Source organism: Conger conger, chromosome 9, assembly GCF_963514075.1.
Source record: "Conger conger chromosome 9, fConCon1.1, whole genome shotgun sequence".
Lineage (NCBI taxonomy): Eukaryota > Metazoa > Chordata > Actinopteri > Anguilliformes > Congridae > Conger > Conger conger.
Window position 1 is genome coordinate 51,250,031 of NC_083768.1, and position 26,799 is coordinate 51,276,829.

At 42.1% G+C, this 26,799-nt stretch overlaps 1 protein-coding gene across 3 annotated transcripts in view; it reads right to left on the reverse strand.

Annotated features, from left to right (window-relative positions):
- Positions 1 to 6,384: 6,384 nt before the first annotated feature.
- The window catches only part of ctdp1 (CTD (carboxy-terminal domain, RNA polymerase II, polypeptide A) phosphatase, subunit 1), a 102,275-nt gene continuing 81,860 nt past the window's right edge, over positions 6,385 to 26,799 (reverse strand). For 2 of the 3 annotated variants that reach the window (XM_061256439.1, XM_061256438.1), the window contains exon 13: positions 6,385 to 7,701. In XM_061256439.1, the coding sequence (XP_061112423.1) occupies positions 7,545 to 7,701 (157 nt within the window). In that variant the 3' untranslated portion in view covers positions 6,385 to 7,544. Of the gene's footprint in view, positions 7,702 to 19,018; positions 19,122 to 26,799 lie in introns of those variants that run through there. The other variant, XM_061256440.1, reaches the window with a different exon arrangement.

Below are 26,799 nucleotides of genomic sequence, written 5' to 3' on the forward strand. Positions count from 1 at the left end.
CCAAAGCACTGAAGGTATGCGCAGCATGTTTTTTTCATCGTTAAATATTTAGCAAAACATTCTTGCTTCAGTCTTGGCTGTATTATGTTGTTAATACTATTATGCTTGAAGAAATGAAATATGTTTTTGGCTCTGAATCCATTATTTTCCTCAAAAAGTTTGAATACATCTTTTTTATGAAAAACCTTCATTATTTTGCTGAAATAACATTATATTTTGTGGTTTGGGGGGCTAACTGCCAGAATAGAGTACTTGCAAAGCTAAAGCCTAATAATCTTTTTTTAAATGTAAAATAATTAGCTATGATTTTATGTTAATTGCATCTTCTCTTATTATTCAGGGCCAAGCAGCAAAGCTACGTAGACTTCTACATTTTCTTGTTATTCATCATAATCATCTTTTTCTTCTGGCTAGGGTGTCCATGGCAGCCCCAAGAACTGTATGGTAAAAAGTTTAGAAATTTGGCACAAGTTGAAGTTTGCAGCCGAGTGTGAAGCGGCCGGGATGAGAGTCAGCACCTCCTAGTCCGAGGCAATGGTTCTCTGTCGGAAAACGGTGGATTGCTCCCACCGGGTTGGGAACGAGTCTTTGCCCCAAGTGAAGGAGTTCAAGTATCTTGGGGTCTTGTTCATGAGTGAGGGTAGAAGGGAGCGTGAGATCGACAGCCAGATTGGTGCAGCATCAGCAGTAATGTGGGCGTTGCACCGGACTGTCATGGTGAAGAGGGAGCTGAGCTGGAAGGCGAAGCTCTCGATTTACCGGTCGATCTACGTCCCAACCTTCACCTATGGTCACAAGCTTTGGGTAGTGACCGAAAGAACGAGATTGCGTATACAAGCGGCCGAAATGAGCTTCCTCCGTAGGGTGGCCGGGATCAGCCTTAGAGATAGGGTGAGGAGCTCGGACATCCGGAGGGAGCTCGGAGTAGAGCCGCTGCTCCTTCGCGTTGAAAGGAGCCAATTGAGGTGGTTCGGGCATCTGATCAGGATGCCTCCCGGGCGCCTCCCTTTGGAGGTTTTCCTGGGCGGAGACCCCGAGGTAGACCCAGAGCCCACTGGAGAGGTTATATATCTCTCCTGGCCTGGGAATGCCTCGGGATCCCCCAGGAGGAGTTGGAATGCGTTGCTGGGGAGAGGGACGCCTGGAATACCTGGCTTTGCCTACTGCCACCGCGACCCGACTCTGGATAGACGGGTGACGATGGATGGATGGATGGAATTTGGCACACTAATTGGGAACAGTCCCCCGATTCTTTCCACCGAGATTCATGTCTCCACCTCGAGCGCTCTAGCGCCACCAATGGGTGAAAGTCAGAGGTACATTTATGCATATAAGTTTTGAATTGTATGCCCAATTAAAAAGAATTAGGTACCATTAGATTCCTTGGAGCAAGCCAAGTTCAACGTATCCATTGATATCAATTTCCACTATATTGGATTAAAAGATTTTCACACATTTTGTCTAATCTTCACCAAATTTTGCACAAAAGATGTTCAAACCAAGCCTCGCAAAAGTTATCAGATGGATTTGAAAGTGTTCCTCTGTCATAGCCAATCAAAAATGGCTCAAAGTCGCCAAACAGGAAGTGAGGCCATAATGTACCAAAACCAAACTTGGTACATGGACTCAGGACCCCATTTTGAGGAAGCACCAACAAAAATTTCCCGTCATCTGACCACTTGAAGGGGGCGCTGCAATAAGCAAAATTCTTGTCTCTGGTGATACCATGAGAGGTCCCAAGGCCAAGACATGGCAACTGTTCATGTGAACCTAATTGATGCAGCCGCAAAGTTTGCCCAATCCTCACCAAATTTGGTACAAATCTTTGGACCAAGTCTCACAAAAGTTATCAGATGGATTTTGTTCAGATCAAATCTTTTGTTCAGTATTGCCAAACCAAATTGGCAGCAAAGTCGCCAAACAAGAGGTGAGGGCATATCTCAGAAACACTTTGATGTCTTCATACCAAACTATATGCACTCAGGACTTCTTCCTGAGGATGTGGGAAAAGCTAGGTGTCATTTGTCCACTGGGTGACGCTGCAATAACCAAAAGCTACTTTTTGATGTGTGTTGATGTGTTTCCCTTAACAAAAGTGATTCTTGTGTCAGGTGATACTTTGGGAGATCCCAAAGATGAGATTTGGCATAGATGATCTGCAGACCAAGCTTCACAAAAGTCATTTGTGATTTTCGAAAACATTCATCTGTTACAATCCATCAAAATGGGTGGCAAATCCACCAAACAGGATGTGAGGTCATATTTCAGCAATGCTTTGATGTGATGACTGCTAAGCCCCCTGAATCCTGCTTGCAGGTTTAATTTTTTATTATGTTTGTCTGAAAAATTGAATTTTCCAAATGTCAGGCCGTGTAACCAATATAAACAGCAGTATCATTACACTGTAGTAGTGCATGCATACCATTTACTGCTTCAAGTCTTAAAAAAGTAAACTAAAGTAATCCATCCATCCATCCATTATCTTAACCCGCTTATCCTGAACAGGGTCGCAGGGGGCTGGAGCCTATCCCTGCATACATTGGGCGAAAGGCAGAATACACTCTGGACAGGTCGTCAGTCCATCGCAGGGGATAAACTAAAGTAAACTGGATTAAATTCAAACAACAGCACACTAACATAAGTGCTAACTAACACTTACAATACATAATAATGAGTGTTAATAGTACATCATATGAGGTAGACAAGTACCTTGCTCGCCTTTGAAAAGCGAACCGAGAGAAAAATGGAAGTATATGTGATTCAGTGTACTAAAAGGAACTACAAGCATACTTCAAAGAGACTGTAAGTCTGATCGAAAGAAGACTGTTTTACTACAGACTCAAGTCTTGCTTTAGTTTCTTGCTTTAGTTTTTTAGTTTCAAAAACAGGAGCTTACTATTAATTTACATTTATCTTTTTAGAAATATCAAGTCATCTCCATTTCAAGATTCCGGTGATTAGCTCAAAGGCTTGTTCATCACCTCACTGTCCAATCATTCCTCAGTGAGATAATCTCTCAGATGGCATATTCTCGAACGTGCAGTGGCATAGCCAAGGAATTGAACCCTGAAAGTTCAGAATGTGTCTGGGAGCCCCAGGGAACAACACACAAATAGGCATTTCCATGTTGAGGCATGAGCGGTTTTAGTACGACGGGCATTCACAAACTAACTGTGCATTGTTCTGCATGTGTAGCTCAACATGAATAGCCCTCATGTTCAATGGCTGCTTATCAGCTAGAGTGAATGTGTGTATTCATTTTACATAAACTTTGAATCCTGATTTGTAACAAAATGAAAAAACAAATATAGGAAAGAACAGTGGTTGAATAAAAGAAGAAATAATTCAGCCGGGCAGCGAGGGGAATGAGATGAGACATACAGTAGATGAGATTACAACATGGAAGTACTTGTCCTCAGGAGAAATGGCTGCATGAATCAGCCTGATCTGACCCCGAGGAGAAAACTCAGAGGGTTTCCAGCTTCTTCAGTGGAGGAAATCACAGCAGTGTGCTGCAGGAGCAGATGACCAGGGACACTTTAATAAGATAAAACGGATTAAATGAATAACATCACGGTTTACCTCCCATGTACAAGTAGATCTTCTCTTGTATCGCTCATTTTGACATCCCCAAGGGCAGCTGCCCTACTGATAATACTATAGTCAATCTACACTCAGTGATCACTTTATTAGGCATACCTTTCTAGTACTGAGTAGGACCTCCCTTTGCCCTCAGAAGAACATTAAATTAATTATCCGTGGCATGAACAGAACAAAATCTGCATATTATGTACATGTGCATTATTTGATTACAATTTTAATCTAAAATTGTGGAGTGCAGAGCCAAATCAAGAAAAACATTTATATGTACCAAACATTATGGAGCATACTGCATATAATAGTATATGCAAACAAAGTTATAATGTTTTGTGTGGCATTAAAATTGTATCTGCCATTTCTGGACAGAAAGATTAACAGAAAGCTCGAGCAACTCAAATTACATTTGGAAGGTCTCAGGGGAAGTGTGGGCAACCATTCAGCAAGAGCTTACTACAGAATTATGTCAGTGCTTCCTGGGGAGGAGTGTAGAGGTTGGACAGGGCAGGGTGTGTGTATATAGATAAATATGATGCAGTTGGTTCCCTGAATAAGGTGTTTTTACCAAAGTGTTCTTACCAAAGATGCTTCAACTGGTGTTCTCTCAGCCTGGGAATCAGCCCATTTCAGCTTAATTTTAAGGTTTGCTGACATTTATGTTTGTAATACACACGCACACACTACAGATTTAAATTAAAGTTTTGGGTAAAGCTTAATTTAGAAATGTTCATGTTATTGGTAATTAAACAAGAGATATGGGGCGACATGGCTCAGGCAGTAAGAGCAGTCGTCTGGCAGTTGGAGGGTTGCCGGTTCGATCCCCCACCGGGCTGTGTCGAAGTGTCCCTGAGCAAGCCACCTAACCCCTAAATGCTCCTGACGAGCTGGTCGGTGCCTTGCATGGCAGCCAATCGCCGTTGGTGTGTAAGTGTGTGTATGAATGGGTGAACGAGAAGCATCAATTGTACAGCGCTTTGGATAGAGGCGCTATATAAATGCCAACCATTTACATGATTTGGAGAATACATTTAACCATAGGTGTTCTTCAAGCAAACCCATCATAGAAATAAAATGATACTTTTCCACTGGAGGCAGTTCAATGCCCTCAGGGAGTCCCGCATAACTGCGAAGTACAGCTAAATGTCATTTATACTTATGCAATATGCCACATTTTCTTTACATTGCATTTTACCTTTTGCCAACTCTTCCATTCTTGTGTTTTGAACTATCGCACATATCATTTTACTGGCTGCAGTAAATAAACATTCAACATATTGAATTTAGAGACATTCTTTTGTCTAAATGTGAAGTTTTGTGCAGTGAAGCAAATTCTAACTGAGCAACTCTTAGCGAAAAGAGATTAAAAGTCTTTGCAACTAATGGACCTTCAATAACAATAATTAAACAAGTCTCTGATCAAACACGATAATTAAGCAATACTTCGCAGCAGGAGAGTGCAGCCAATACAAAACAAGATGAGAATTTCACAGAAACAGCTGTTGTCACCCGTTTTTATAGGAAATCATTCAGCTAGACGATGCGCACCTTCCTGTGTGACCCGGTTTCTGATGATAATCACAGCTGCTTACTGTAACAGCGAGTCAATGTGGCTTCATGTGCAATAAAGCTGGTTATTTATAGCAGATAGGGAGTCTGCTTAACTGCACTCTACAGCATGATATATGTAGCCTTCTGTAACCTGTTGCCTGCATGGCAAGTCTAAGTAAGACCTATAGTAAGGCAAATAAATCATAGAGCGTCACAAGAAATACGGATTTCGTGCCGCATTCCAAGAGCAGCGATAAACACATTTGTGCACATCGCACCGCTTTCTACTTTGAGACTAGCAAACAATAAACATTGTTCCTCTCATCTACATTCACGGCTGGGTTGATAAGGTACAGCACAGGGCCATGGACTGTATTAACACAACAGAATTATTTACGGTGAAAGTCAATATTCATTTTCAGTGATAGCTTTACATTCTCCAGTCTTTGCAGGGTGGCCGCAGAAATGCAGGCAGAGAAAGAGACCACATGCTGAGGCCAACACCCCGGAATAGCTTGTAGGATGCTGAGACCGCAGAAAACAACATAAATCTGAAAACCAAAACTGAATTCATTGTCTATTATGAAATCTATTATTTTCTGTGGACCTTTTCTACAAAGTTGAAGGTCTGTTTGCTAGGATCAAGGTACAAGGGAAAATACACTTGCTATCCACGCATGCCCACACGACATCGGCCTTCAAATATTTTGAAAAAGCTGAAAACAAAAGTTCCACAATGCTTTGAAATGAAGCAATATGTTCTGCGGTGCGTTGTGTGTGTCTTGCAGAATGGCGGTGGTAAAAACCACGAGAGCACCAACCATTTCAGCGGCATTAAGGCTGATCCCATAATTCACCCTGTTCTATTACGGAAGTCCTCCAGGTGATGAACGACGTTGGGCGTTGTGTCTAATCTGCTTTTAACGAGGAACAAATGTGCTGGCCACTGCAGGCCCTTCCATATTAACTCTGTGACTGCAATGGGCAATTCTGAGACAAATCACTTTAACATTTAGTGCACCATTAGTAGTAGCAAAGAGCCAGCTTTGGGGACATCAAGTTCATTCATACGTGACCTGGATGTATTTAGTACGGGCACATTCATCGCACATTGACCTTTGGCTACATTTGGGTCCTCAGCTTGCACTTAAACACATCCCATCGGCATTTCACAGAGCAATACCCCCTTTTCTTGCCAATGTAATATGCAGGAATATAAAAACAGCAGGTGCAAAAAAGAAAAAAAGAAAAAACAAATCTTTATTAGATGCAAAGAATCTTTTTGTCTGGTCAAGTATGAAATAGAATATACAAAAACTTTACATCAGGCTTTTCATTAAACATAAAAAAAAAATCACAAAAAAACAAGCAGAAAGAGAGAAGTCAAACATAATACAACGCAAGTTTTTTTTTCTTTTTTTTTTTTTCTTTAAACTAAGTGGCTGAGGGTACACTAAAGCAGTAGCCTACAGTTACAGGTACACTGAATGCTGTACAGTAGGGTAGCACAGTGCTTTGCCCACTTCTCCTCTGCAGAAGCCAACAGGAGGCCAGGATTACCCTTCAGTCTGGTCTAAAACCAACTGGGGCTGGACTGAGTGCAAATCAATGGGGCACCGGGGGTCGTGATTGGCTGCGACCAAAACTGACCTACCCCAGGTAATTACCCTATTGTAATTTAACATTAGACATCATTCACTTTCATACCTAGTCCTGATGCACAAGCCACCTTGAAGTGCACATATCGTGTGTGTGTGTGTGTGTGTGTGTGTGTATATATATATGAGTGTGTGTGTGTCTATGTGTGTGTGTGTGTGTGGGCGGGCTGGATGGGGGGGGAGGGGGGGGAAATGGCCTTAATCAACACATTCAGGCCAATTTGGCTATACTGCTGGTAACAATATTAACCCCCCACTTTCACTGTTTAAAAGCCTAAAAAAAAAAAAAAAAAAAAAAAAAAAGCTTTTACAGGTAAAATGTGTTTTAGCTGCAGGCTCAGATGTGCCTTTTAAACTCTTTGGCATATATGACCAATTGTTTTCATTATTTCTTTTTATATATTTTTTTCATTTACATATAAAAAATGTAACAAAACACAATAACTCAAAATGAAAGAAACCTGGAAAGTCCCCGCACTATTTTAATTCACAATAAAACATTACCTCTGTGGTTCTGATTCATAACTCTAAAAATCTCTATTCTACAACTTCATAAATGTTTATACACAAATAACACCTCAGACCAGCCTGACCCTCACCCACCCGGAAACATAATATTTCTCATACCTCTGACTCGCACACGCACTCACACACAAATGTTTCATTTGCTCAGGTACCTCGGTGTGGGTGAAAGTGTTTTGTTTTGACAGAATGTTCTTTAATGTTGGTCTCTGCGAGGAGTCACATGAAGTCGTTGAGCTCTGCCTCCAAGGCGGCGGCCATTTCGTCCGCCTCTGAGCTGCTGCCCTCCTCGTCCTCGTTGGACTCCTTGCTGGTGTCGCTGGCCGAGTCGCCCTCCCCTTCCTCCCTGGTCTCCTCCAGCTTGCGTTTGTGACCCCTTGGAAAAGAAGACAAGGGGTAGACGGTCAGTAAATCAGTGAATACAGAACAGTGAATACAGTGAACAGAACACTACACTGCACTGCAAGATGCAAACCACTGGTAAACCATAAAAACGAGATGGCCAGGTTACAGGTTGCCAGGAAGTACTTAAAAGAGCAACCACAATACAGTTCTGTAAAAAGGTCTTGTGGACAGATGAGACTAAGATGAACTTATATCAGAGTGATGGCAAGAACAAATTATGGAGGAGAGAAGTAACTGCCCAAGATCCAAAGCATATAGTACCACCTCATCTGAGAAACACGGTGGTGGGGTTGTTATGGCCTGGGCATGTATGGCTGCCGAAGGTACTTATCTTCATTGATGATATAAGTCCTGATGGGAGAAGCAAAATAAATTCTCAAGTGTACAGACGCATCCTATTTTCTGAAGATTAAGCGAATGACTAATTTGTCGGAAGTTCATTCCACAGCAAGACAACGATCCCAAACATACTGCTAAAACAACAAAGGAGTTTTCCAAAGTAACAAAATAGTCAATTCTTGAGTCAATCACCCGATCTGAACCCAATTGAGCATGCCTTTCATACACTGAAGAGAAAACTTAAGGTGACTAGCTGTCGAAGCAAGCATGAGCTAAAGATTGCTGCAATACAGGCCAAGCAGAGCATCACCAGAGAAGACACCCAAGCAACTGATGTCCATGAATCACAGGCTTTAAGCAGTCATTGCATGAAAAGGATATGTAAAAATACTGACTACTTTCATTTACATAGCATTGCTGTGTCCCTAACATTATGGTGCCCTGAAATGGGGGGACTATGTATAAACACTACGGTCATTTCTACATGTTGAAACCAAAACTTATTAAAATCTAACAATGTGCACTTTAAACCAGTGATTTCTTTATTTATTACAAATCTCAAATTGTGGAGTACATATGCAAAAAAAATGCATGTATTTGTCCCAAACATTATGGAGGGCACTGTATAAGTCTTCACATCAGATCAGGGTTCCTAAATTATCATGATCGGAAAAGATCGATGACAAGGATTTTGAAGGAAATGTAATGTTTTGAGCAGACATTTAGTAAAACATCCGAGTAGACATTTTTACATTTTGAAACCCTAGCTGCACACTTTTAACAGCTTGAGGTGATTTTGCATGCACACAGTGCAAATTTCGTGACCAAGCAAAAATGCTTTAAAGTGCTTTCACTTTCTGGAATTTTCCCATTTCAAAATCACTTTGATGGTTTAAAAGAAGCCACAGCATATCAACAGTCTACTTTCCATTGCTTTAAAAAAACAAACCAAAAAAACCAAAAAAAACCCCAGCTCCGATACTTTTACGACTCAGCCATTGTCCCTGGGTCCAAACTGATCATGAGAAATCATTTGAAGCACTTTCATTTAAACACTCCCCTCTGTTGGAAAATAAACAACTGAAGACAGTTTCAGGCAAGAGATGGCAAAATTCAAACAACCTTCTAAGACCCTTCACATTGATTTTTATTGTGATTCAAGTTCCTGCTGTCTACACAAATGCTGTTAGAAAAGCCTGCTCCATTAGTAGTTGTTGTATCCAATTAAATTTGCGTGTCATCACTGTTCATTTGAGCTTGTCGGCTGAAGGGAAGGTGCTTTGCATGGAGTCTGGATCTGCACTACACAAGCTGTGGCAGTCCCTCATCTGTCAAATTACATATTGCCTGTTCCCTGCCCCTCTGGGAGTACCATAATGTAAAGGTATTGTAGAACGTCACATTTGATTCGGTGTTCCAGGTCTGCTCTGGAATGTTACATTGCGAATGTGGGGTTCTGCTTGTAACACCAGTCACAAAAAAGGGTGGGGGGTTGGTTGCCAGGAGACCTTGATGGAGTGCTGGGGTTACAGAGGGTGGACTGCCGTTAGCCCCGCTGAAGGAAAACATGAAAGTCGGGCGGAGATTCCGCACCATTTCCAGTGCCAGAAGGTTAACCTCTCCCGACGGTTCTTTGTGACTCGGTGGCTGGTGGAGGATGAGAAGTGCTTGTTAAGCCTCGCTAATGAGGCAGGTAGGGCTCATGTGGGCACACAAATATGATGCATGCGTTTCCCAGCTGAAAGGGAGGCCCTCATTAGAGAGGTGTTCTGTCAAAAGGATGTGGAGGGGCTTTCAACCAGAGGGCTCTGAACAAAGCCAGCTTCCTTTGGTTTAAAGTACCGACATTCAGCCTGGAACATCTTACATTAAGAGTCAGCCTTTCATATAAGAAAGCAACAATGTAACACAAACAATGAATAATACTTTGACAAAGTAATACTGGGGTTGTATTTCCTGTTTGCCATGGAAAAAAAAAAACAATAACCGTGGCTGAACTAGTGCCATAGCTCATTTACCCAGGGGTCCACGCTACTATTAACCCACAGTAAAACCTTTTGGCAAGTTGTCTTCAGTAGTCAGTCAGGGAATCAGAAATTCTCACATTAGATTAAATTATTATTAGTAATGTGTAATAAGAGCAGAAGTTGGTCCAGAAATGTGCACAGGTCCTCCGTGACTTCGTGCCAGTTCATTAGCCTCAATCTCAAACGCCATCTTTACCCATTAATCTAGCACCCCTGTGAGGGCTAATGCCCTTAATCAACATTGCGCTTTCTAGGGCAACTTTTCATTAGTGCACTTAAAACGGTGTCTGCATCCATTAAAACCCTCTGGTATAGCTCTATCCATCATGATTGCTTAGACGTGCGATTTGGAAAGCCTGGCAGGCGGTAGCCGCGCACCGCTATCCGGTTTTTAAAGGATTACACACCTGCAGGGTTTTTTCCCCCCACCGGAGACCAAGAGCATGTACAGCACTGGGGTGATAAGGTCAGGGGTTGTGAAATGACAAGTGACAGGATCCTCCATGGGCCAGGAGCTGGACCACCTCTCTCTCACGACTGTTGCAGGTAGAAAGACCGAGGAGGGCCAAAGGAATTTCACAGTTCAAACCTAGGCAAAACTTTGCACACCTTCTTTGAATTCCACGGTAGCCTGCGTGTCAATTTGCTTTGGCAAAAAAAAGGAATAATAATAATGCTTGACAAGATGACTGACAGTCGTGTCTCTTCTAAAAGCTGGCTTGCAGAGACGCGTGTGGCTGATTGACGGCAGAGAGGACAGGGGGCAGCTTACCAGGGGAAATCGCAGGCATGACAGGAACAACACAAATCACACATTTCGCCTGCCGTCAAGCATGAAAAATGTGAAGGGCCTAAAAATAAGGCTCTTATTCCGAGTACAATCCTGAATGTATATCTGAGAATCACTGAAGCACTCACTGAAAATCACTGAAATGCTGATTCAAAGCAGAACTAAAAGAAGGCTAGTGATACTGTATTGATGCCAGTCACACTTATGGGTACACAATAAGGGTACATGAATTTGCATTAACTAATGTAATCAGGAATTAATGGTTCACAAATACATTAATTAAGCATGAAATAAAATTTTCATGAGTTCATGTATCTGTTATCTACTAACTGATGTATTAGTTACATGAATAAGTATTCATTAGCAAAGCATAGGATAAACTTATAACTAGTTAACCATCAACAAATACAATACGTTTTTTTCATTCCAATATGAATTGGCATGGCCTACCGTAGTTGTTAACATGAATGAAAGTTGTACAAATATGTAAACAAAGCTGCAGAGATGAACTTCTCAGTAGTTAGTTAACAACTGTATTCGTTCACTTGTAAAGTGTAACCTTGATACAGTAAAGTACCGAGCTGAACATATTCACTGACAGACTTATGTTTAATCAGCACTAAAAAATGTAGCTAAATGAATACGTTAAATAACATCTCAGTAGAATAAAATAAAATAAAGATTTCACAAAGAATGAGTGCTACTGTCTTGCTCTTCTAAAACTAAATATAAGGCCCCTATCCTTCAGAACAAGTCCTGCAGCATGATTTCATCTTTCAGCAAACCAATCATGACAGCCCTAATGACGGGACGGAGATTGACAATACAGGACTTAAGAGCCACTCAAGAAAGTGCAAGGGGAAAAAGGATCTTGTGGCTCCATTGGGAAAGTATTAGATAAAGCAGCCTTTGTGAAATCTGGCGTGAAGGCAGTAATGGATTATTCCATTCCAGATGCCATAAGAGTATTTCTATAATAGCGGGAAAATGAAACATGTCCTTCATTTGCATTTTGTCATTATGAGCGGTAATGGTATCCAGTCTTGCACATTGCGGCTACTGCCTTACAAAAGAATAACTGCCTTACAGAAAAATATTCATGAAAAGCTAATAATTTAGGTCTACTGTTTGACTTCATCATCATCCATTATTACTATTCACAAATGGGTACATGCTCTGTACAGAATAACATTGGTACCTTAATGCTGTACAATAGCATGGTTTTCTTCAATCTCAGTTGAATGCCTATGGCTGAATGCTTTCATTCACACTGAGTCAGAACTTGGGTAAGCAGATTCTGTGGTCACAAACATGAGGCAGAGGAGGAGCATTTCACTTAACTTCTCAATAAACTATTACTACAAAATGGGCCTGCACTAGGACTTTAATCCTGACCGCCAATGTTGTCAGTGCCAACTGCTACATGCCAAATGTGATGTGATCTGATGGCTTCGTGAAATTCACCTTCCCAAACGAGTTCTTGCAAGGTGACAAGCCCCAATTTGCCCATTCTGAATAGGAAATTTAAAGAACTGGAATAATTACTCATTTAAGAATTTACATAAACGGGACGTGACTAAGTGAGCTACTGCCATTGCGTTTTCAGAAGCATTTCAAGACTTACAAGGTGTTATACAAAGATGGACACTCTGATCCAAATAAAGGCTGTGCATCAAAAGAAGTCAAAAGAGACAACTGCTGCTTCTATTTTGGTAATGCTGTCAAATACATGTTTACATTTCTAAGTTTTAAAAGAAAAAAAGTTATGTTTCATGAATCAACAATGGTGCATACAAAACAATATATTAAACAAATTGCCTCAAGGCTATTATTGCCTGTTGCATGGAATCAACAGATGGCTGATTTGAGAGCATAGCAGGATTGCCTACAATACTCCATTGCACAGCCTTCAGCTTCCCCTTTTTACCTGATGTATAAAACATGACTCATTTTACTACTGTTTTAGTACTTGTGTTTGGAACAAAAAAGCAAAAGGAGCAGTTCAGAACTTTGCTGGCGTGCTGCCATGCAATTTTTCCCATGCCTGTAACATATTTGATATAACAGCAGATTTTTGCTTTTAGACTATCAAAATTCAGCCTTTGACAAAAATCCTAAAATCAAGATGACGGAATTTTCCCCCTTTTATCTTGCTTCAAAGTCAGAGTACTGTATATCACATAAAATGGGAGCGTGGGAGATGAGAGATGATGGATTTGGGAGTTGAGATGACACCTACAGTGTACAGTAGGAAGCTTTCAGCATCTCTAGACTGTTTGTGTTGAGCCCATTTCATAGTCTGGTACAGATACGGCATATTATGCTGCTACATTCCCAGCAAAATGGAGAGAAACATCCAAGATGCACAGCGATAGAGGAGAGAAACCACTTTAAGCTCTGCACCACAGAGCAGACAAACCACTTTAAGCTCTGCACCACAAACAGAGGAGAGAAACCACTTTAAGCTCTAAGGCAAGTTATCATATCATTACTGAAAAATACAAGAATTTAATTCATATATGTTTCCACTCACGCAGAGTATTATCTATGGGGTTTTTTTGTTTTGTTTTTTTAAACATTTTTAAACATTTAAGTTGACTTTTTTTAGACACAGTTCACCATAATATAATGGACCATACGGGCATTTATTTCTGGTATTCGCCAAATATTAACATTCTCAAAACTGAACAACAACATCTCTTTCCAAATATAATGGCACAGTTACTCGCAAACATAAGCCAAGCTCAAAAACACTATACTAGCACACCAGTATGTTTTAGCCAGCTGCTTGCTGTGCTTGGCTTCATATTGAAATATCAATGTGTACGTGTTAGCCAGCTGTGAACAATCATCGAAATAGCGCCAAGACGTAGGAACTCCTTTAGCTTGCAATGTCGGAGAAGACACTTTGCCCCAGAATGCTGGTATGCTTTGGTCATTCAACTTCTGCTTGCAATAGAAGAAATACTACTGGATTACAAAAACTTTAATTTTTGGGTGAAGTGCCCCTTTACTGCAACCACTTACTTGAGAATTACTCTAGGACGTGCACTCATTTTCTCACAGTTCAACTTTTTTGACAGGGGCTGTACTTTGCAGTTTGCAGACGCACATCCAATGCTGCAGTCTGCCGGCACAGACCCAACAGAAGCAGGAATTAGCCAAACCATTAGAGAAGTAATTAAATGGAATGTGTTTTTCAGATCCGTTATATCGTGTGTTATATCATTCTTCCGTGATAATGTCAAAGGGAGACGGTCGCTAGCAGAAAAGCGTCTGGAGAACCTGTGGTGTGATTGTTCTCCTGCGACAGCGGCAATGGCTGCCTCCCACCCTCTTCCCCCCCACGCCTTGCTCTCCACCATTGCTTTTAACACAGCGGCAGACTGTCACATTTTTGTTTCCAGCTGCTGCAGTAGCGGGTGGCCGGTTATCGCCACGCAACACTAACGCAAGACTCACCTCCCGCCTCACCTGGCAGCACACCTCTCACGAGCAGCCATTATGCGGGGAGAGGAGTAAAGTCGTGGAACACGACTTAAAATGGTTAGCTTGGGGTCTTGATGTTGGAAGCATATCTAAAAAAGATTATTCTGTCAGGCAGATGGGGTCTCAAGACATTAAAATTCATAGCAGAGTAAAAAAAAAAAAAACTAAACAAAAGACAAATAGTAAGTATGTTTGTGTGAGCAGAACACTGCCTACGCAAAAACGGCTGGGCGAGGGGAAACAAACAAACCTTTTTTTACGGAAAGCTGCGGGCATCGATAATGCTCAAGGAACGTGACGCTGGGGAAAAGTGGGAAGCCTTTGATGTGGCTTTTTAGAGGAAAAAAACAAGCCTAACCGCTCCATTCCTTTGCATCTCGATATTGTCGCATGTTCTCCAAGAGAAGCCTCCCATGGTTCCTCTTGTTTTTTGGGCACTGTGTCCTTCTTAGGCTCAAAGTGCAAGCTACAATCCGGCGGTGAGGGCCCAAACCGGCAGTGGGGTCAACGGCTCTGCTCATAACTCTGCTGCGATCGGAAGCCCAGCTTGGGGTTTATGCGACTATTATTCAGCCATTGATTTTGTCTCAAGACTCCCGCTGCATCCTTACATTACGGTAATACAGCCCCTCCCAGCTTCCTCCGTGCTCCTGCTGAAGTGAGGAAGTTCAGTCCGGGGTCTGCTCATTCTACTGGGAGCTCCATTATACCAAGAGAGCGACGGTACCGATACAGCGCTGAGAAATTCAGCACTTGGCCGTAAGGACTTACACCAGAGAACAGAACAAAAGCCGTGGAGCATATTCCTTCTCTTGACAGCACACAGGAGTTCTGAAGGCTCTGAAGGAACTAGCAAACGAAGCTTGGTTCTTGGTGAGAAAGAAGGGCTTATTTATTTTCAATGGGTTTGAGGTGACGCAATTTCATAAAAATGTGAGTAAGTGGCCTATATGTACAGTTCCATGCATACAGACAGCGAACATTTTCTTTTGTTTTGGCTCTGTACTCCAGCACATTAGATTTTAAATAAAGCAATGAATGTGAGGTTAAAGTGTAGTATCAGATTTAATTAGTGTATTTGCATCCATGTTGGATGGTCCATACAGCCCTTTTTCATACATAGCTCAAATTCACAACCTACACGCCCCACTGATGGCTGAAATCAGAGTAGAAATATGTGGCTCCAACCAAAAGGCAACACAAAGCCATGATGCAAGACCTCTGCAAATGCATCAGTCTTGAGTTTTTGGGTTGAGTTGAGTGACTGAAGCGCTATGTAGGACTAACTGAGAGAAAACCTCCCTGTGATCTCAGCATCTGTCCAGGTTATCCGCCGAATGTCTAACATGGGTTGACATGGGCGGATATAGCAAGAGTTTATTGGAGACGAGCAATATCAGAGATGAAATGGTGGCAAGGGGGACTGAGGTAGAAGGGGGCTAACGGGAAGAAAAAAAACTTCACAAAGATTAATTGAATAATAAGTATCCACTTACAGCATTATATCTTACAAATGTAATTTATTAGGAAATATGTAATTTCACTCAGAGTGGTCTTCGTCAGATAATTGGGTATTCCACACTGCATTCTGGAAGATAAAGGTAGCACACTGGTTCATTATGGGGATCATTCGGTTTATTAATGTCACAAAACATAAATGTAAGAAAAGGCAATTACATTCACAGAGGCTTGATAAATGCTCTCAACTAAAGAAGCTACTGACTGGGACCACTCCAACCGGACCCCCGCCCTGAGGTGGACAGCGGCAGCCCTGCTCCTCTCCGGGTTCATGCACACACTTCCACACAGATTTAGGCTACAGATTCATCCCCCTCCCCTCTGAACTGCATACTCTACATCCATCCGTGTGGACTTTCTGGATTACCTACTAGATTAATACCTGAACTGTTACCATCTCAGCCTATAGGCCAATGAAGGATGGGCATCCCCCTAATAGCCAGGTTCATTTTCCCCATCAGGGAGTTTTTTTTTTCCTCGCCATTGTTTGAGGGTTTTTTTCTCCTACTAGTAGTTGTTTACCTCATATGCTATTTGGGGGCTTAGGGCTGATATTTTCCATTTTCTGTTCCTATGTAAAGAGTCTTTGGGACAGTCTGCTGTGAAAAGCGCTATACAAATGAAATTGAATTGAATTGAACTTTACAGGGTAGCCCTCGTTGTAAAATCGAGTCTGTCTCAATGGAGCAGTAGTTCTAAGTTAAAAAGTACCCCGGAATGATTGGTACTTTGGTGAAATCTGTTTTCCACACATAAATGAGCCATTGCACACACACATGCCAATTCACACAGCGCCGTATCCATGGCACTGCGGCTAATTATTTCTTACAGATAACATAACAGCAGGTGATAAGGCTTAATTGTGTTTGAGAAGCACATTAAAATCTACAGTAAACAACCATATAAGGCCTATTTATTGGACTGGAAATACCCACCGCTGTTACTGCCCTCGGAAAGTGTCAGCTTTTTGGAATTAAAGAACAGACTCTCTCAATATGGAGCAAACATTACAGGACCATGCAGTGAACTGGGTGCTTCCATTAGGCAAAGCATGTACACAGCCAGACAACTCATACTCCAACACCCTTTCACCATTGTGGGTACTGTACATCACTCACCCTGCTTGTTACCTCAATGAACCCTGGACAGCACTGAACGGTTGTTAGGAAGTTGGGAGCGGAAATGAGAGTCAACTGCTCAGACCGTCAAACAACACTCCCAGAGTGCATTAAAGATCGTTCTGGAGCAGGGGGAAGGAGCGTGCTGCCAGCTAACACCACTTAAGACCGTGAGGGGAGGAACGGTAAGGCCTAAGCAAGGCCTTTGTTATCCACAGTGCGTTCACGCTGCGCATTTCCCCTTGGGCTGCCATCAAATTTGAGATTGTGTAAATTGATCATGCTCAGTGTGATGACCTCAATATCTTCAGGCTATGTCAGGTCCATAATGCGTTTATGGCTTAATTTGGAGATGATAAAACAGTGACAGCAGGTGAACGAGAAACCCGAAAAGCTAGTTTACCGTTGTCAGTTAAATTCCACTGACTGATATAAATCTGTTAGGATTCTTGCTCAGATGTTCTACGGATACAAGCAACATACAGCATACTGTCTGGTCCCTGCACAAATTAGGCAGATTAAGAGAAGTTGGGATAAACAGATTAATCAGATTTGTTTCCTATGTTGTTTTCATTTTTGGCCTTAAAAAACAAGAAAATCTACTTGTGAAAACAGTACCAAGATCAAAAAGACCTATGGTAAAATCCGGCATCCAGGCACCAAATTCCCTTTATACAGTAATTGGCTACAACTTCTAATGGCTGAATACATTCTTCCAAGAATACAAAAACAGACACTGACAGCTCTGGAGCGTTTACTGGATATAACATTGACACCTGAGAAAAACAAAATGATGCGGAAAACAAAGGCGCTAAACCATTTGGAGCTCAGACTATCATGAGCATCGATTCCTTGCTCAACAGATGCTGCACAATCATTAGACGTGACTGCCTCAGAAGTCAACGGAGCCCGGATCCCAAAATGAACGCAACCAGCACGCACACGGGGCACAACGGCGAATTCCTTGTTCCTTCATTAGTCTTTAGGGGAGACGGGGAAGGCTGAGGATGAATTTTATTCGATGTTGAAAATGCGCTTTCATCTGGGGCCGTCGTTGGCATTGCAGAACGTGGGTGCGCTGACGGATTCCTCAGTGAGAAGCGATAGCGCTCGGCTTTCGTGTCCCATTACATCTAAGGCAGGTTGATGGCTCAGTGGGGGAAGGGTCTGGAGGAGCTCCAGTTTGGAGTCACTCCGAGGCTCTGGAATCCGGGGCCGAGGACAGGACTGAAGCCGTGCCGAAAAAAAACCTGTCGAATCTGATAGAGCACTGCAATTAGAGCAGTAATAAAAGTAGTCTGAGCAATTTTATAAATCAACGTAATTATAAACATGTTCTATCAGAGGTGTTTTAACACTGAACACTTGAAACCAATCGAGTCCACACTTAGAAAATAAGAACCAAGGACTCTGCAAGTAAGAACCAAGTGCTGGGCCACAATCAACACAACTTAATACAGTAAATAGGAGATCACTGACTATACATGTTCGCAAGATTTAAAGCATATAAATTCCTCAGGGTTTCCACTGATCTTCAGCCAGGGAAATTAAGGTCCCATGTGTTGGGAACGGACCAGAAACCCCCAATGAAGGAAGCCTAAACCAGCACAGGTTCAGAATCTTTCACCCGACCATCACAAAAAGAGGCCTGTCATTTTAATGTTTTTTCATTTTAATGTCTTGACCTGATGCTATGGAGTTTAAATAAAGTATATTACTATTATTATTATTATTATTATTATTTATTCCTACAACTGCACCTGTATTACAAGGAGTCTGACTGGTGGGCAGCGTCCTGATAGTGAGGAAAGGAAAGGTAACCATTTGCACAGTACAGGGGTTGTGTGCTGGTGCGATGACTGCAGTCGTATGCCTACACTGATCTTCCTGATCAGTTATCAGCTGCAGTCTTGTACCTGGTATCTCCGCTTCTGTGGTCTCTGGCCTTTCGCAAACAAATTACTGCATCTCACTGATATTTTCAGAATGCAACTTCAGTCTTTTCGTATCGTCACTGATGTCATCTTTTTGCTCTTTCAACCATATCAGGTTTTGTTCTATATTGACAATTAAATCAAAATTGTGAAAGCATACTGTTGATTAATAATGTCTGCAAAACAGAAGAGAAAAAGGAGTGGAATTATTTTTCTCTAACTGATTGTTCAAGCAAACACATTTCAAATCCATTTCCATCACAACCACACAGTAGCCCATAGCAAAGGCTATGGCACTGTTGCTATGGGAAACACTTTAAATGGCAATTAAGGGACCAGAGTTGAAATTCAGTTACCATTTCACTGAGTATATTTGAACTGCCTTCTCTGCAGGCAGTTAGCATGACATGTTTTCCTCTCTCTAGCTTTTCCTCTCTTTCGCTCTCCCTCTCCTCGTTCAACCAACAGACACATCTCAGTGCAGTTTTGATGTGCCTGTTAATGTGCTCCATTTTAATGAGGCGCAAACACATGACTCTCTCCCTCTCTCAGGGTCGGGACAGCAGTGCTGACGGCGTCTCCAGTCTCTCACCGGTTGAAGAGGCGGCAATTTCCCTCTTCTGAAAACTGCTTTAATGACAGCGTTGCGGAAGCACATCTCTAAATTAGCTGGCCTCCAGACTGATTGAAAACTGGGTCAAATTACTGTACACTAGGTTCAGTTCCGTCTAAAGCTTGAGTGTACTTTTTTTTGGTCTGTGCCGTCTCCTCCACCCAAGCGTAGATCTTCCCCGGAGGCGGAGAGAGAGAGAGCGAGCGAGCTCCGGGCAGCTTGAACGATGGTGAGACATTGAACAGCGCTTTGAATGATACATAGTGGAGTGTCAGCTCTGCTTGCTCAGCGGGGTTGAGTGGCGTGTCTCTGTGGGTCTGGGCTGGTGCTCTGAGGGCAAGTCCAACTCTGAGCTTCTGAACCTCGCTCACCACATGTCAGGAAACCAACGCTTATACCAAAATGTGCCATCTTGTGTGACGCGTCATACAGCGTTCCTGAGGAAAACAGAATTCTTGATGCAATGCGGTGGTGTTCCTTGGTTCAGCAAACACCAAAGGAATGAAAACGGTCCAACAAAAAGTTGCGCTCGGTGAACTGACAAAAAGAAGTCCAAAATGAAGTGCCCGAGGCAAAACTGCCAGAAACGGTTGAGAGCTCAGCACAGAGTCATTTGATTTATAGTCTCACATGCAGATGACCATCCTTGGAGCGAATGCTTCAACATCACCATTAATGATATGCTCCTGGTCCTCTGCACCGTTAAGGAAAGGAAAACAAAATAAAAAACCCCCAGAAAAACAGTTCTCTCTCATCTTCTTTGGCCTGAGCACAGAAACAATGTCCCGCAGCAGAGGAAGATTTAAGGCTACTTCCGCTGTATTCTCCCTGTCAGCAGGACTAGAGAAATAAACAGCCATGAATTGTTTATCGGAGCAAAAACTTTCATTAAGGCCAATTAAATCATACTGCCTCGGGGGACTATTGCATCTGGAGCCACTATCCTATTCAGTTGTCTCAACGCGGTCATGTAACATAACACGTAATTGCTATAATACGGTAATAAACTTATGAACATTATCAATATATAGCTTCAAGATATAAAGATGCACACTACCATTCTGAGACAATTCACCATGTATTGTCTCCATGATGGAAGCTTAGATAGTATGAGCATGGCATACCACCATTTTCACGAACAAGAGAAATGGAGAGGTTGCCTCACGTCAAACGCAGTCCATCTTTCCCATGACTGGCGAGGGCCCGCGCAACAACTCTTCGGCTGTCTCGCCCGCCCCTTCGCTGGCCATATGTCACGTCTCCATTACCCTTTTCACACGGAAAGGTTTAATGCCCCGTTTGGAGGCGAGCAGGGGGAGCAGACGTCAGCGTTTCCTGTCCGTCGCCTTGTAAATAACCAATAACTCTCGCAGGGTCTCCCAAGAGCGAGGCTTCCTTTTACGGTGTATTCAATCGTATCACACGTGCCAAAGTGCGCTGGTCTTGATCTTAGGTTTTGCCATCGCCCTATTCGTCCTATTCCATGAAAATGAAGGTGGGTCTCCCCGTAACCAGGCTTTGCAGTGAACGGCGTGACGTTACCCAAAAAAACTTTTCCAAATCTGGCAAGAACATTTTTTTTGTACAGAAGGCTTCCGGCAAAGAATAAATTATTTCCTTATGTCAGTGTAAGATAAAGTTAATTTAATATGAGCCGGCCGTTTAAAGTCATCATGATTCGTGGCAATTTTCGAGGTAATGAAAATTCCCATCACAGCTCGAGAGCAACTTGAAGAGAAAATCTTGTTAAGAGCAGTAATGTGCCTATGAGCTCATGAAGAAAAACGGCTTTGCATACTGAACAAAACAAACAAAACTATACAGCAATGGATTAAACTGCTTTATTGCGTTTTAGGCTTCATTATTTACAAAAAATAAAGCATAAAAAGGAATAAAGATGAGGGGAATTGTAGGCTATCTGAAGCCAAACTGAGGCAAGGTCTCTCATTAAATAAATGGGGTCAGGACCAGATCTCCTTAGACTGCAGGACTGGGATTTCACAGGGTTTAGTCCCATTTGTGTTTGCGCCCCCACAGTATTGTTTCAGGGGAACAATGAGGGCTGTGAAATACCCAGTCCAATAATTGGGCTATGACAGATTATTGATCAAAAGCACAAAAGATTTGAGCCAAGGGAATTGATGAGGCTGAAGAGCCCTTATGGGAAACATTATGCAGTATTCTAATGCTTGTTAACAAACCGAAAGAAAAAAAGCAATCTAGTTTCCTTTGGTCTCATCATTATTCATAAAGCAGAGCTCCAGCATAAAATATGTATTTCTCGTTCACAAAACTGGAGTTGTACACAGTATTTTGTCAAATTAAAAAAGAAAGGCCACTTAATAAATCAATGCTTGTTTACGTGCATTTTCATCATATACACTCAGTGACCACTTTATTAGGTACTTATTACTTTTTTTTTTCTGCTGCTGTAGCCTATTCACTTTCACACGTTGATGCTCTTCTGCATACATACCACTGTTGTAATGTGAGGTTATTTGCGTTACTGACACCTTCCTGTCAGCTTCGACCAGTCTGGCCCTTCTCCACTGACCTCTCTCATTAACAAGGCAGAACTGCTCCTCACTGGATGTTTTTTTATTTTAGCACCATTCTCTGCAAACTATAGAGACTGTTGTGTGTGAAAATCATAGGAGATCAGCAGTTTCTGAGATATTCAAACCACCCTGTTTGGCACCAACAATTATTGCCCAGTGAAAGTGAGATCAAAAATCAAATTTCTTCCCCATTCTGACATTTGGTTTGGTTTGGTTTGGCTTTTATGCATTTAGTTGCTGCCTCATGGTTAGCTGATTAAATATTTGCAATAACAAGCTGGTGTACAGGTCTATCTAATAAAGTGCTCAGTGAGTACAACAGGCCTAAGAAACTCATATTTCATTCCTCCAGACTTAGTGCATTTCAGTCTCAAACCACTTGCTAAACTCACCATGCCAGTGCAGTTTTGACACAAGACAACTTTATCCGTTCACCAGCAAGACAGTATAGCAAGCTTTTACTGCAGAAACCATGCTGCCATTTTATAAGTTTAGCCACAGGTGAATACATAAATGCCAGGTGGCAGAATACAAATAACAGTGTCAGTAATAATGTGTTCAATGTGTCAGGTACAATGTAAGGCAGCTAAACTTGATTTATACTGAATCCAACAAAAATGACTCAAACACATTCTTACAATTAATTGGATGTCTTTACCAAAGGGAAAAACTACCACAGAGCAATTATGTTCAGCAAAGTTTGAAAATATTTTATGGATGTGAACAACTGTCCATATTTATTCATTCAGTGTGAAAATAAAAATGTTTTAAATAAACTGAAAAGTGTAAATAGAAAATGTGTTGGCTGCCAGCTGTCATAATCTTTTTATCCATTCTTACCTAAATACTTTTGGGTCACCTTAGAAAGTGTCAAACAACAGGACAGTGGAGGTGTAATCCTGACACATGACCAGTGTAGAACAGGCACTTCCTAAAGCACAAACCGGCTCAAGTATTGGTGAGCACAAAGACCAGAATGAAAATAACTGCTAAATACTCTTGCTATGTTATGCCACAACTGACTTTTATTTATTTATTATTATCTTAAAACGTATATGAAATATTCAGAGATTAAGTGGCTCTCCTGCACTGTCTAAAATGACCAGAATGCCATAGCCAGGAAACTGGACACACAGACTGGACTGTGAATTATATGAATAAATTCAGTGTTGCGTGTTTCCTGAGTACAAATGCAGAGTGTGGCATAGCACACAAAATGAATTATTGCACACAGCCTGGTGGGCCTGGAGGACAGAGAAATAAATCCATTTGTCCATCTTATTTCTGGTCAGGGTCTTTTTGGGGTGGGGGGGAGCCTACACCAGCACGTACTGGACAAGAGGAGGGACCGGTCGCAAATACACCCTGGACCGGTCGCAAATACATAGCAGGGCCCGCACACCATTCACTCACACACTGAACCTGCGGGAAATTTAGACCATTGGCCTCACCTCAGAGGAAACCCTATACCTCTACCCTACACAGGGAATCAGACTGCGGAATATCGACTCTCCATTCCTGTGCTGAGTTGTATATTCATTCATTCCTATGAAGTTTATTGACTCCTGATACACCTGGTTGCACCCAATTCCTTACTTCAGCTATTGGTACCCTGGAACACCAACTCTGATAACTGCGTTTGTGGCGCAAGTTCATGGGCAAAGGAGCCTGAAAAGTATAAATCAAGCATTGACTATAATACTGATATAATACAGAGTATTGTGTTCAAAGCACCTCAATTTTGTTCTGGAATTTTCTACCATGTCTTTAATCCCTGGCTCACGGGGCGCCAAGCCAGCCCTGCCACTGTTCCCTGTGATTTGGTGTGCCGGCGGCGCCGAAGTTTTAACCGCCAACATGTAGCCGGCCTGTGTTTAAGAGACAGCACGGGGGAGGGTTTTCTAGCAAGGACACGGCTTGTTACAGTTTATAGACAGACGTAACAATGCGAGGACCCTCAGTGGCGGATAAGGAGCGTGAGCGGGAACCGCGCGTTTAGCGGGCGGGGAAAACACCGGGGAGCACAGATGGGATTTGAATAATCCTGCTTCTCCAAGCACCTTCCACACATTCGCCGAGCACAAAGATGCAAATGCCTGCTTTCCATTACGATAACGGTCCTCACTGCCAAGTACAGCAAATTTTTCGGTTGGATTCCCATAGCCAGCGTGTACTGCCTTTGAGATAATTGTGTGCTCCAATGCGGAGATAAGGAGAAATAACTAGGTCAGCGACAAAAAAAAAAAAACCTCTACACTGACAATAGCATTATATGGACGAATGTACACTCAGTGAGCAATTTATTAGGTAGACCTGTACAGCAGGTTGTTAATGCAAATATTTAATCGGCCAATATTGTCTATTGTTCAGACCAAATGTCAGAATGGGGAAGAAACGTGATCCAACAGTCTCTAGAGGGCAGAGAATGGTGTGAAAAACAAAAAACATCCAGTGAGCAACATGCAACATGCAAACGCATAGTAAAAGAGAGAGGTCAGAGGTAAAGGACCACACTGATTGAAGCTGACAGGAAGGTGAAAGTAATGCAAATAACATTACAACAATGGTATGCAGAAGAGCATCTCTGAACACACTAAAGCAGCAGAAGTCTAAAACATATGTCTAAGAAAAGCCTAATAAAGTGCTCACAGTAGGTACATAGAGATAAAGGAACACACACAGACAGCAGAAAATGCATTTCCCAAAATGTATGAAAAATTAATATTGTATATGAAAATGTTGGATACCTCTTTGAACCTAATGAATCTAAGAACCATGGTTACACACTTGTTTTTCTGTCTTAGAAAACCCAGCAGCACATAGGAGGCCTTCTGAAACAAACAATGATGAGATGAACTGGGGGGCAAGATGAAAACCCAAAAGAACAGCAGCACAGCAGACGCTGCAAAGCCCAAGATCTCTCCAAGCATGAACGCAGCCCTGATCGTAACTCAATCTGCATGCTCTGTCCACAGCTTTGAATTAGTTTGATATGTGATGGTTAAAAGTATGTAAATTAGTAACTAATGTCCATAAAAATGTGTAAACATTTAAAAAGCAGATTTTATTACTCAAGGGAAGGACAAAACAGACTAGAATGAGTCCAGTTTCTATGACACTGGAGGACTGTTAGGGAGGCCCTCTTATTTCTTCTACACAGTGGTGGGGGGGGGGGGGGGGGGGGGGGGGGTGATAAATACGACATGCCCTGTACTGTACACAGAAAACAACTGGGCAGAGACGGTTCATACTCAACTTCACAACCATTTTCCTACCGGCTAGTAGGGCTACACGATATATCGTATATATATCCTCATCGAGATATGAACAAGCGAGATAAACAAATCGCAAAAGACTGATTGAACAGCAATCAACAGCATCTACAGTATTTAAATTCATATTCATTTCAATTGATTGGCTGTTCATCTGCAATTTGGCTGTGTTCAATTAAAGCATGTTGGAAGCAATGCTTTTTTAAAAATTATTCAGTGGGCATAGGCTATTCATTGTCTGGGGTCTATGTTAGCAGTGTACCTAAAGCAGAAAGTAAGCAAACTTTGCTTATTGCAACTCATATCGTCATCGCAAAATTCAACGACATCATGGCATATGGCATATTTTCCTCATATCGTGCAGCCTTATCAGCCAGACAGCCACAGACTACCAGGAATACTAAATATCTCACACATGACCCGAGCCTTTGGTCTCACCCTCTCTAAATATAGTCTGCTATGGGAGAAGCTGCCAAGTGATGAGACCAGCAACCTGCCAAATAAGTCATGTGTATGAATAAAGGAGTGAAGATCCCAAATGATTTGGGCTGAGAAAAAGAGAAATGAAAACTGTACAGTGATTAAGCATCTTTACAATGATTGAAGGAGTGCAAGAGCAGCATGCAGATTTTAATTATTGTGTACAAACGATGTACAATGCCAACCTACTATTGAGACTGAGGTAAAATGTGTGTTAGATTGGAGGTGGGAGAGAGAAATAATATTCCCAAGTAAACCCATCATTGTCTGTCCAAGGGCCATACATTACAGCTACACTGCACGTGGAGCGCTTCCTCCAGAGCCAAGGAAAGCAAAGTCTGCTGCTAATGTAGCCACTGGCAGGAGGAATGTAGTCTAAGAATAGCACTTATTACCCATAATGATCCCAGAGTGGAGATTTGGTCTCTATGACTGCTTGTCAGCACTTGGCTCAGTGGCATCCATCTTCTTTACTGACTTAAAGCGGAGATGTGCCGCATCACAAACATGTGTGTTCACCTGGCCAGGGTGGTTCATGTGCCAACATTCACATTTACCGTGCCACTCATTAAAGACAAGCTGAAATGGAACCAAGAGCAGATATCGACATACACATACACAATGACGTCAAATCTTGTAAGTGGATGGAGAAACTTGGGTGTGGAATTGTATTACCATTTTTGAATTTTTTGGACTTTGAGATGTGATTGTATGGTTAGTAAGAACTGGCTGAATTGAAGGAAAAATCTTTTTGATTTCAGCTCATCTTTAAGCACACAATGCAGGAGGGACTACACCCAAAGGGATGCAAAAAGGGGAAAGACAGGAGAAAAGGTGGAGAGGTGGAGAAGACTATTAGGAGGGTCTGACATTCTGGGAAGAACGGGAGAGTGACAAGAGCCAGAGAAAGATGTCAAGAGTTTGAGGCAGA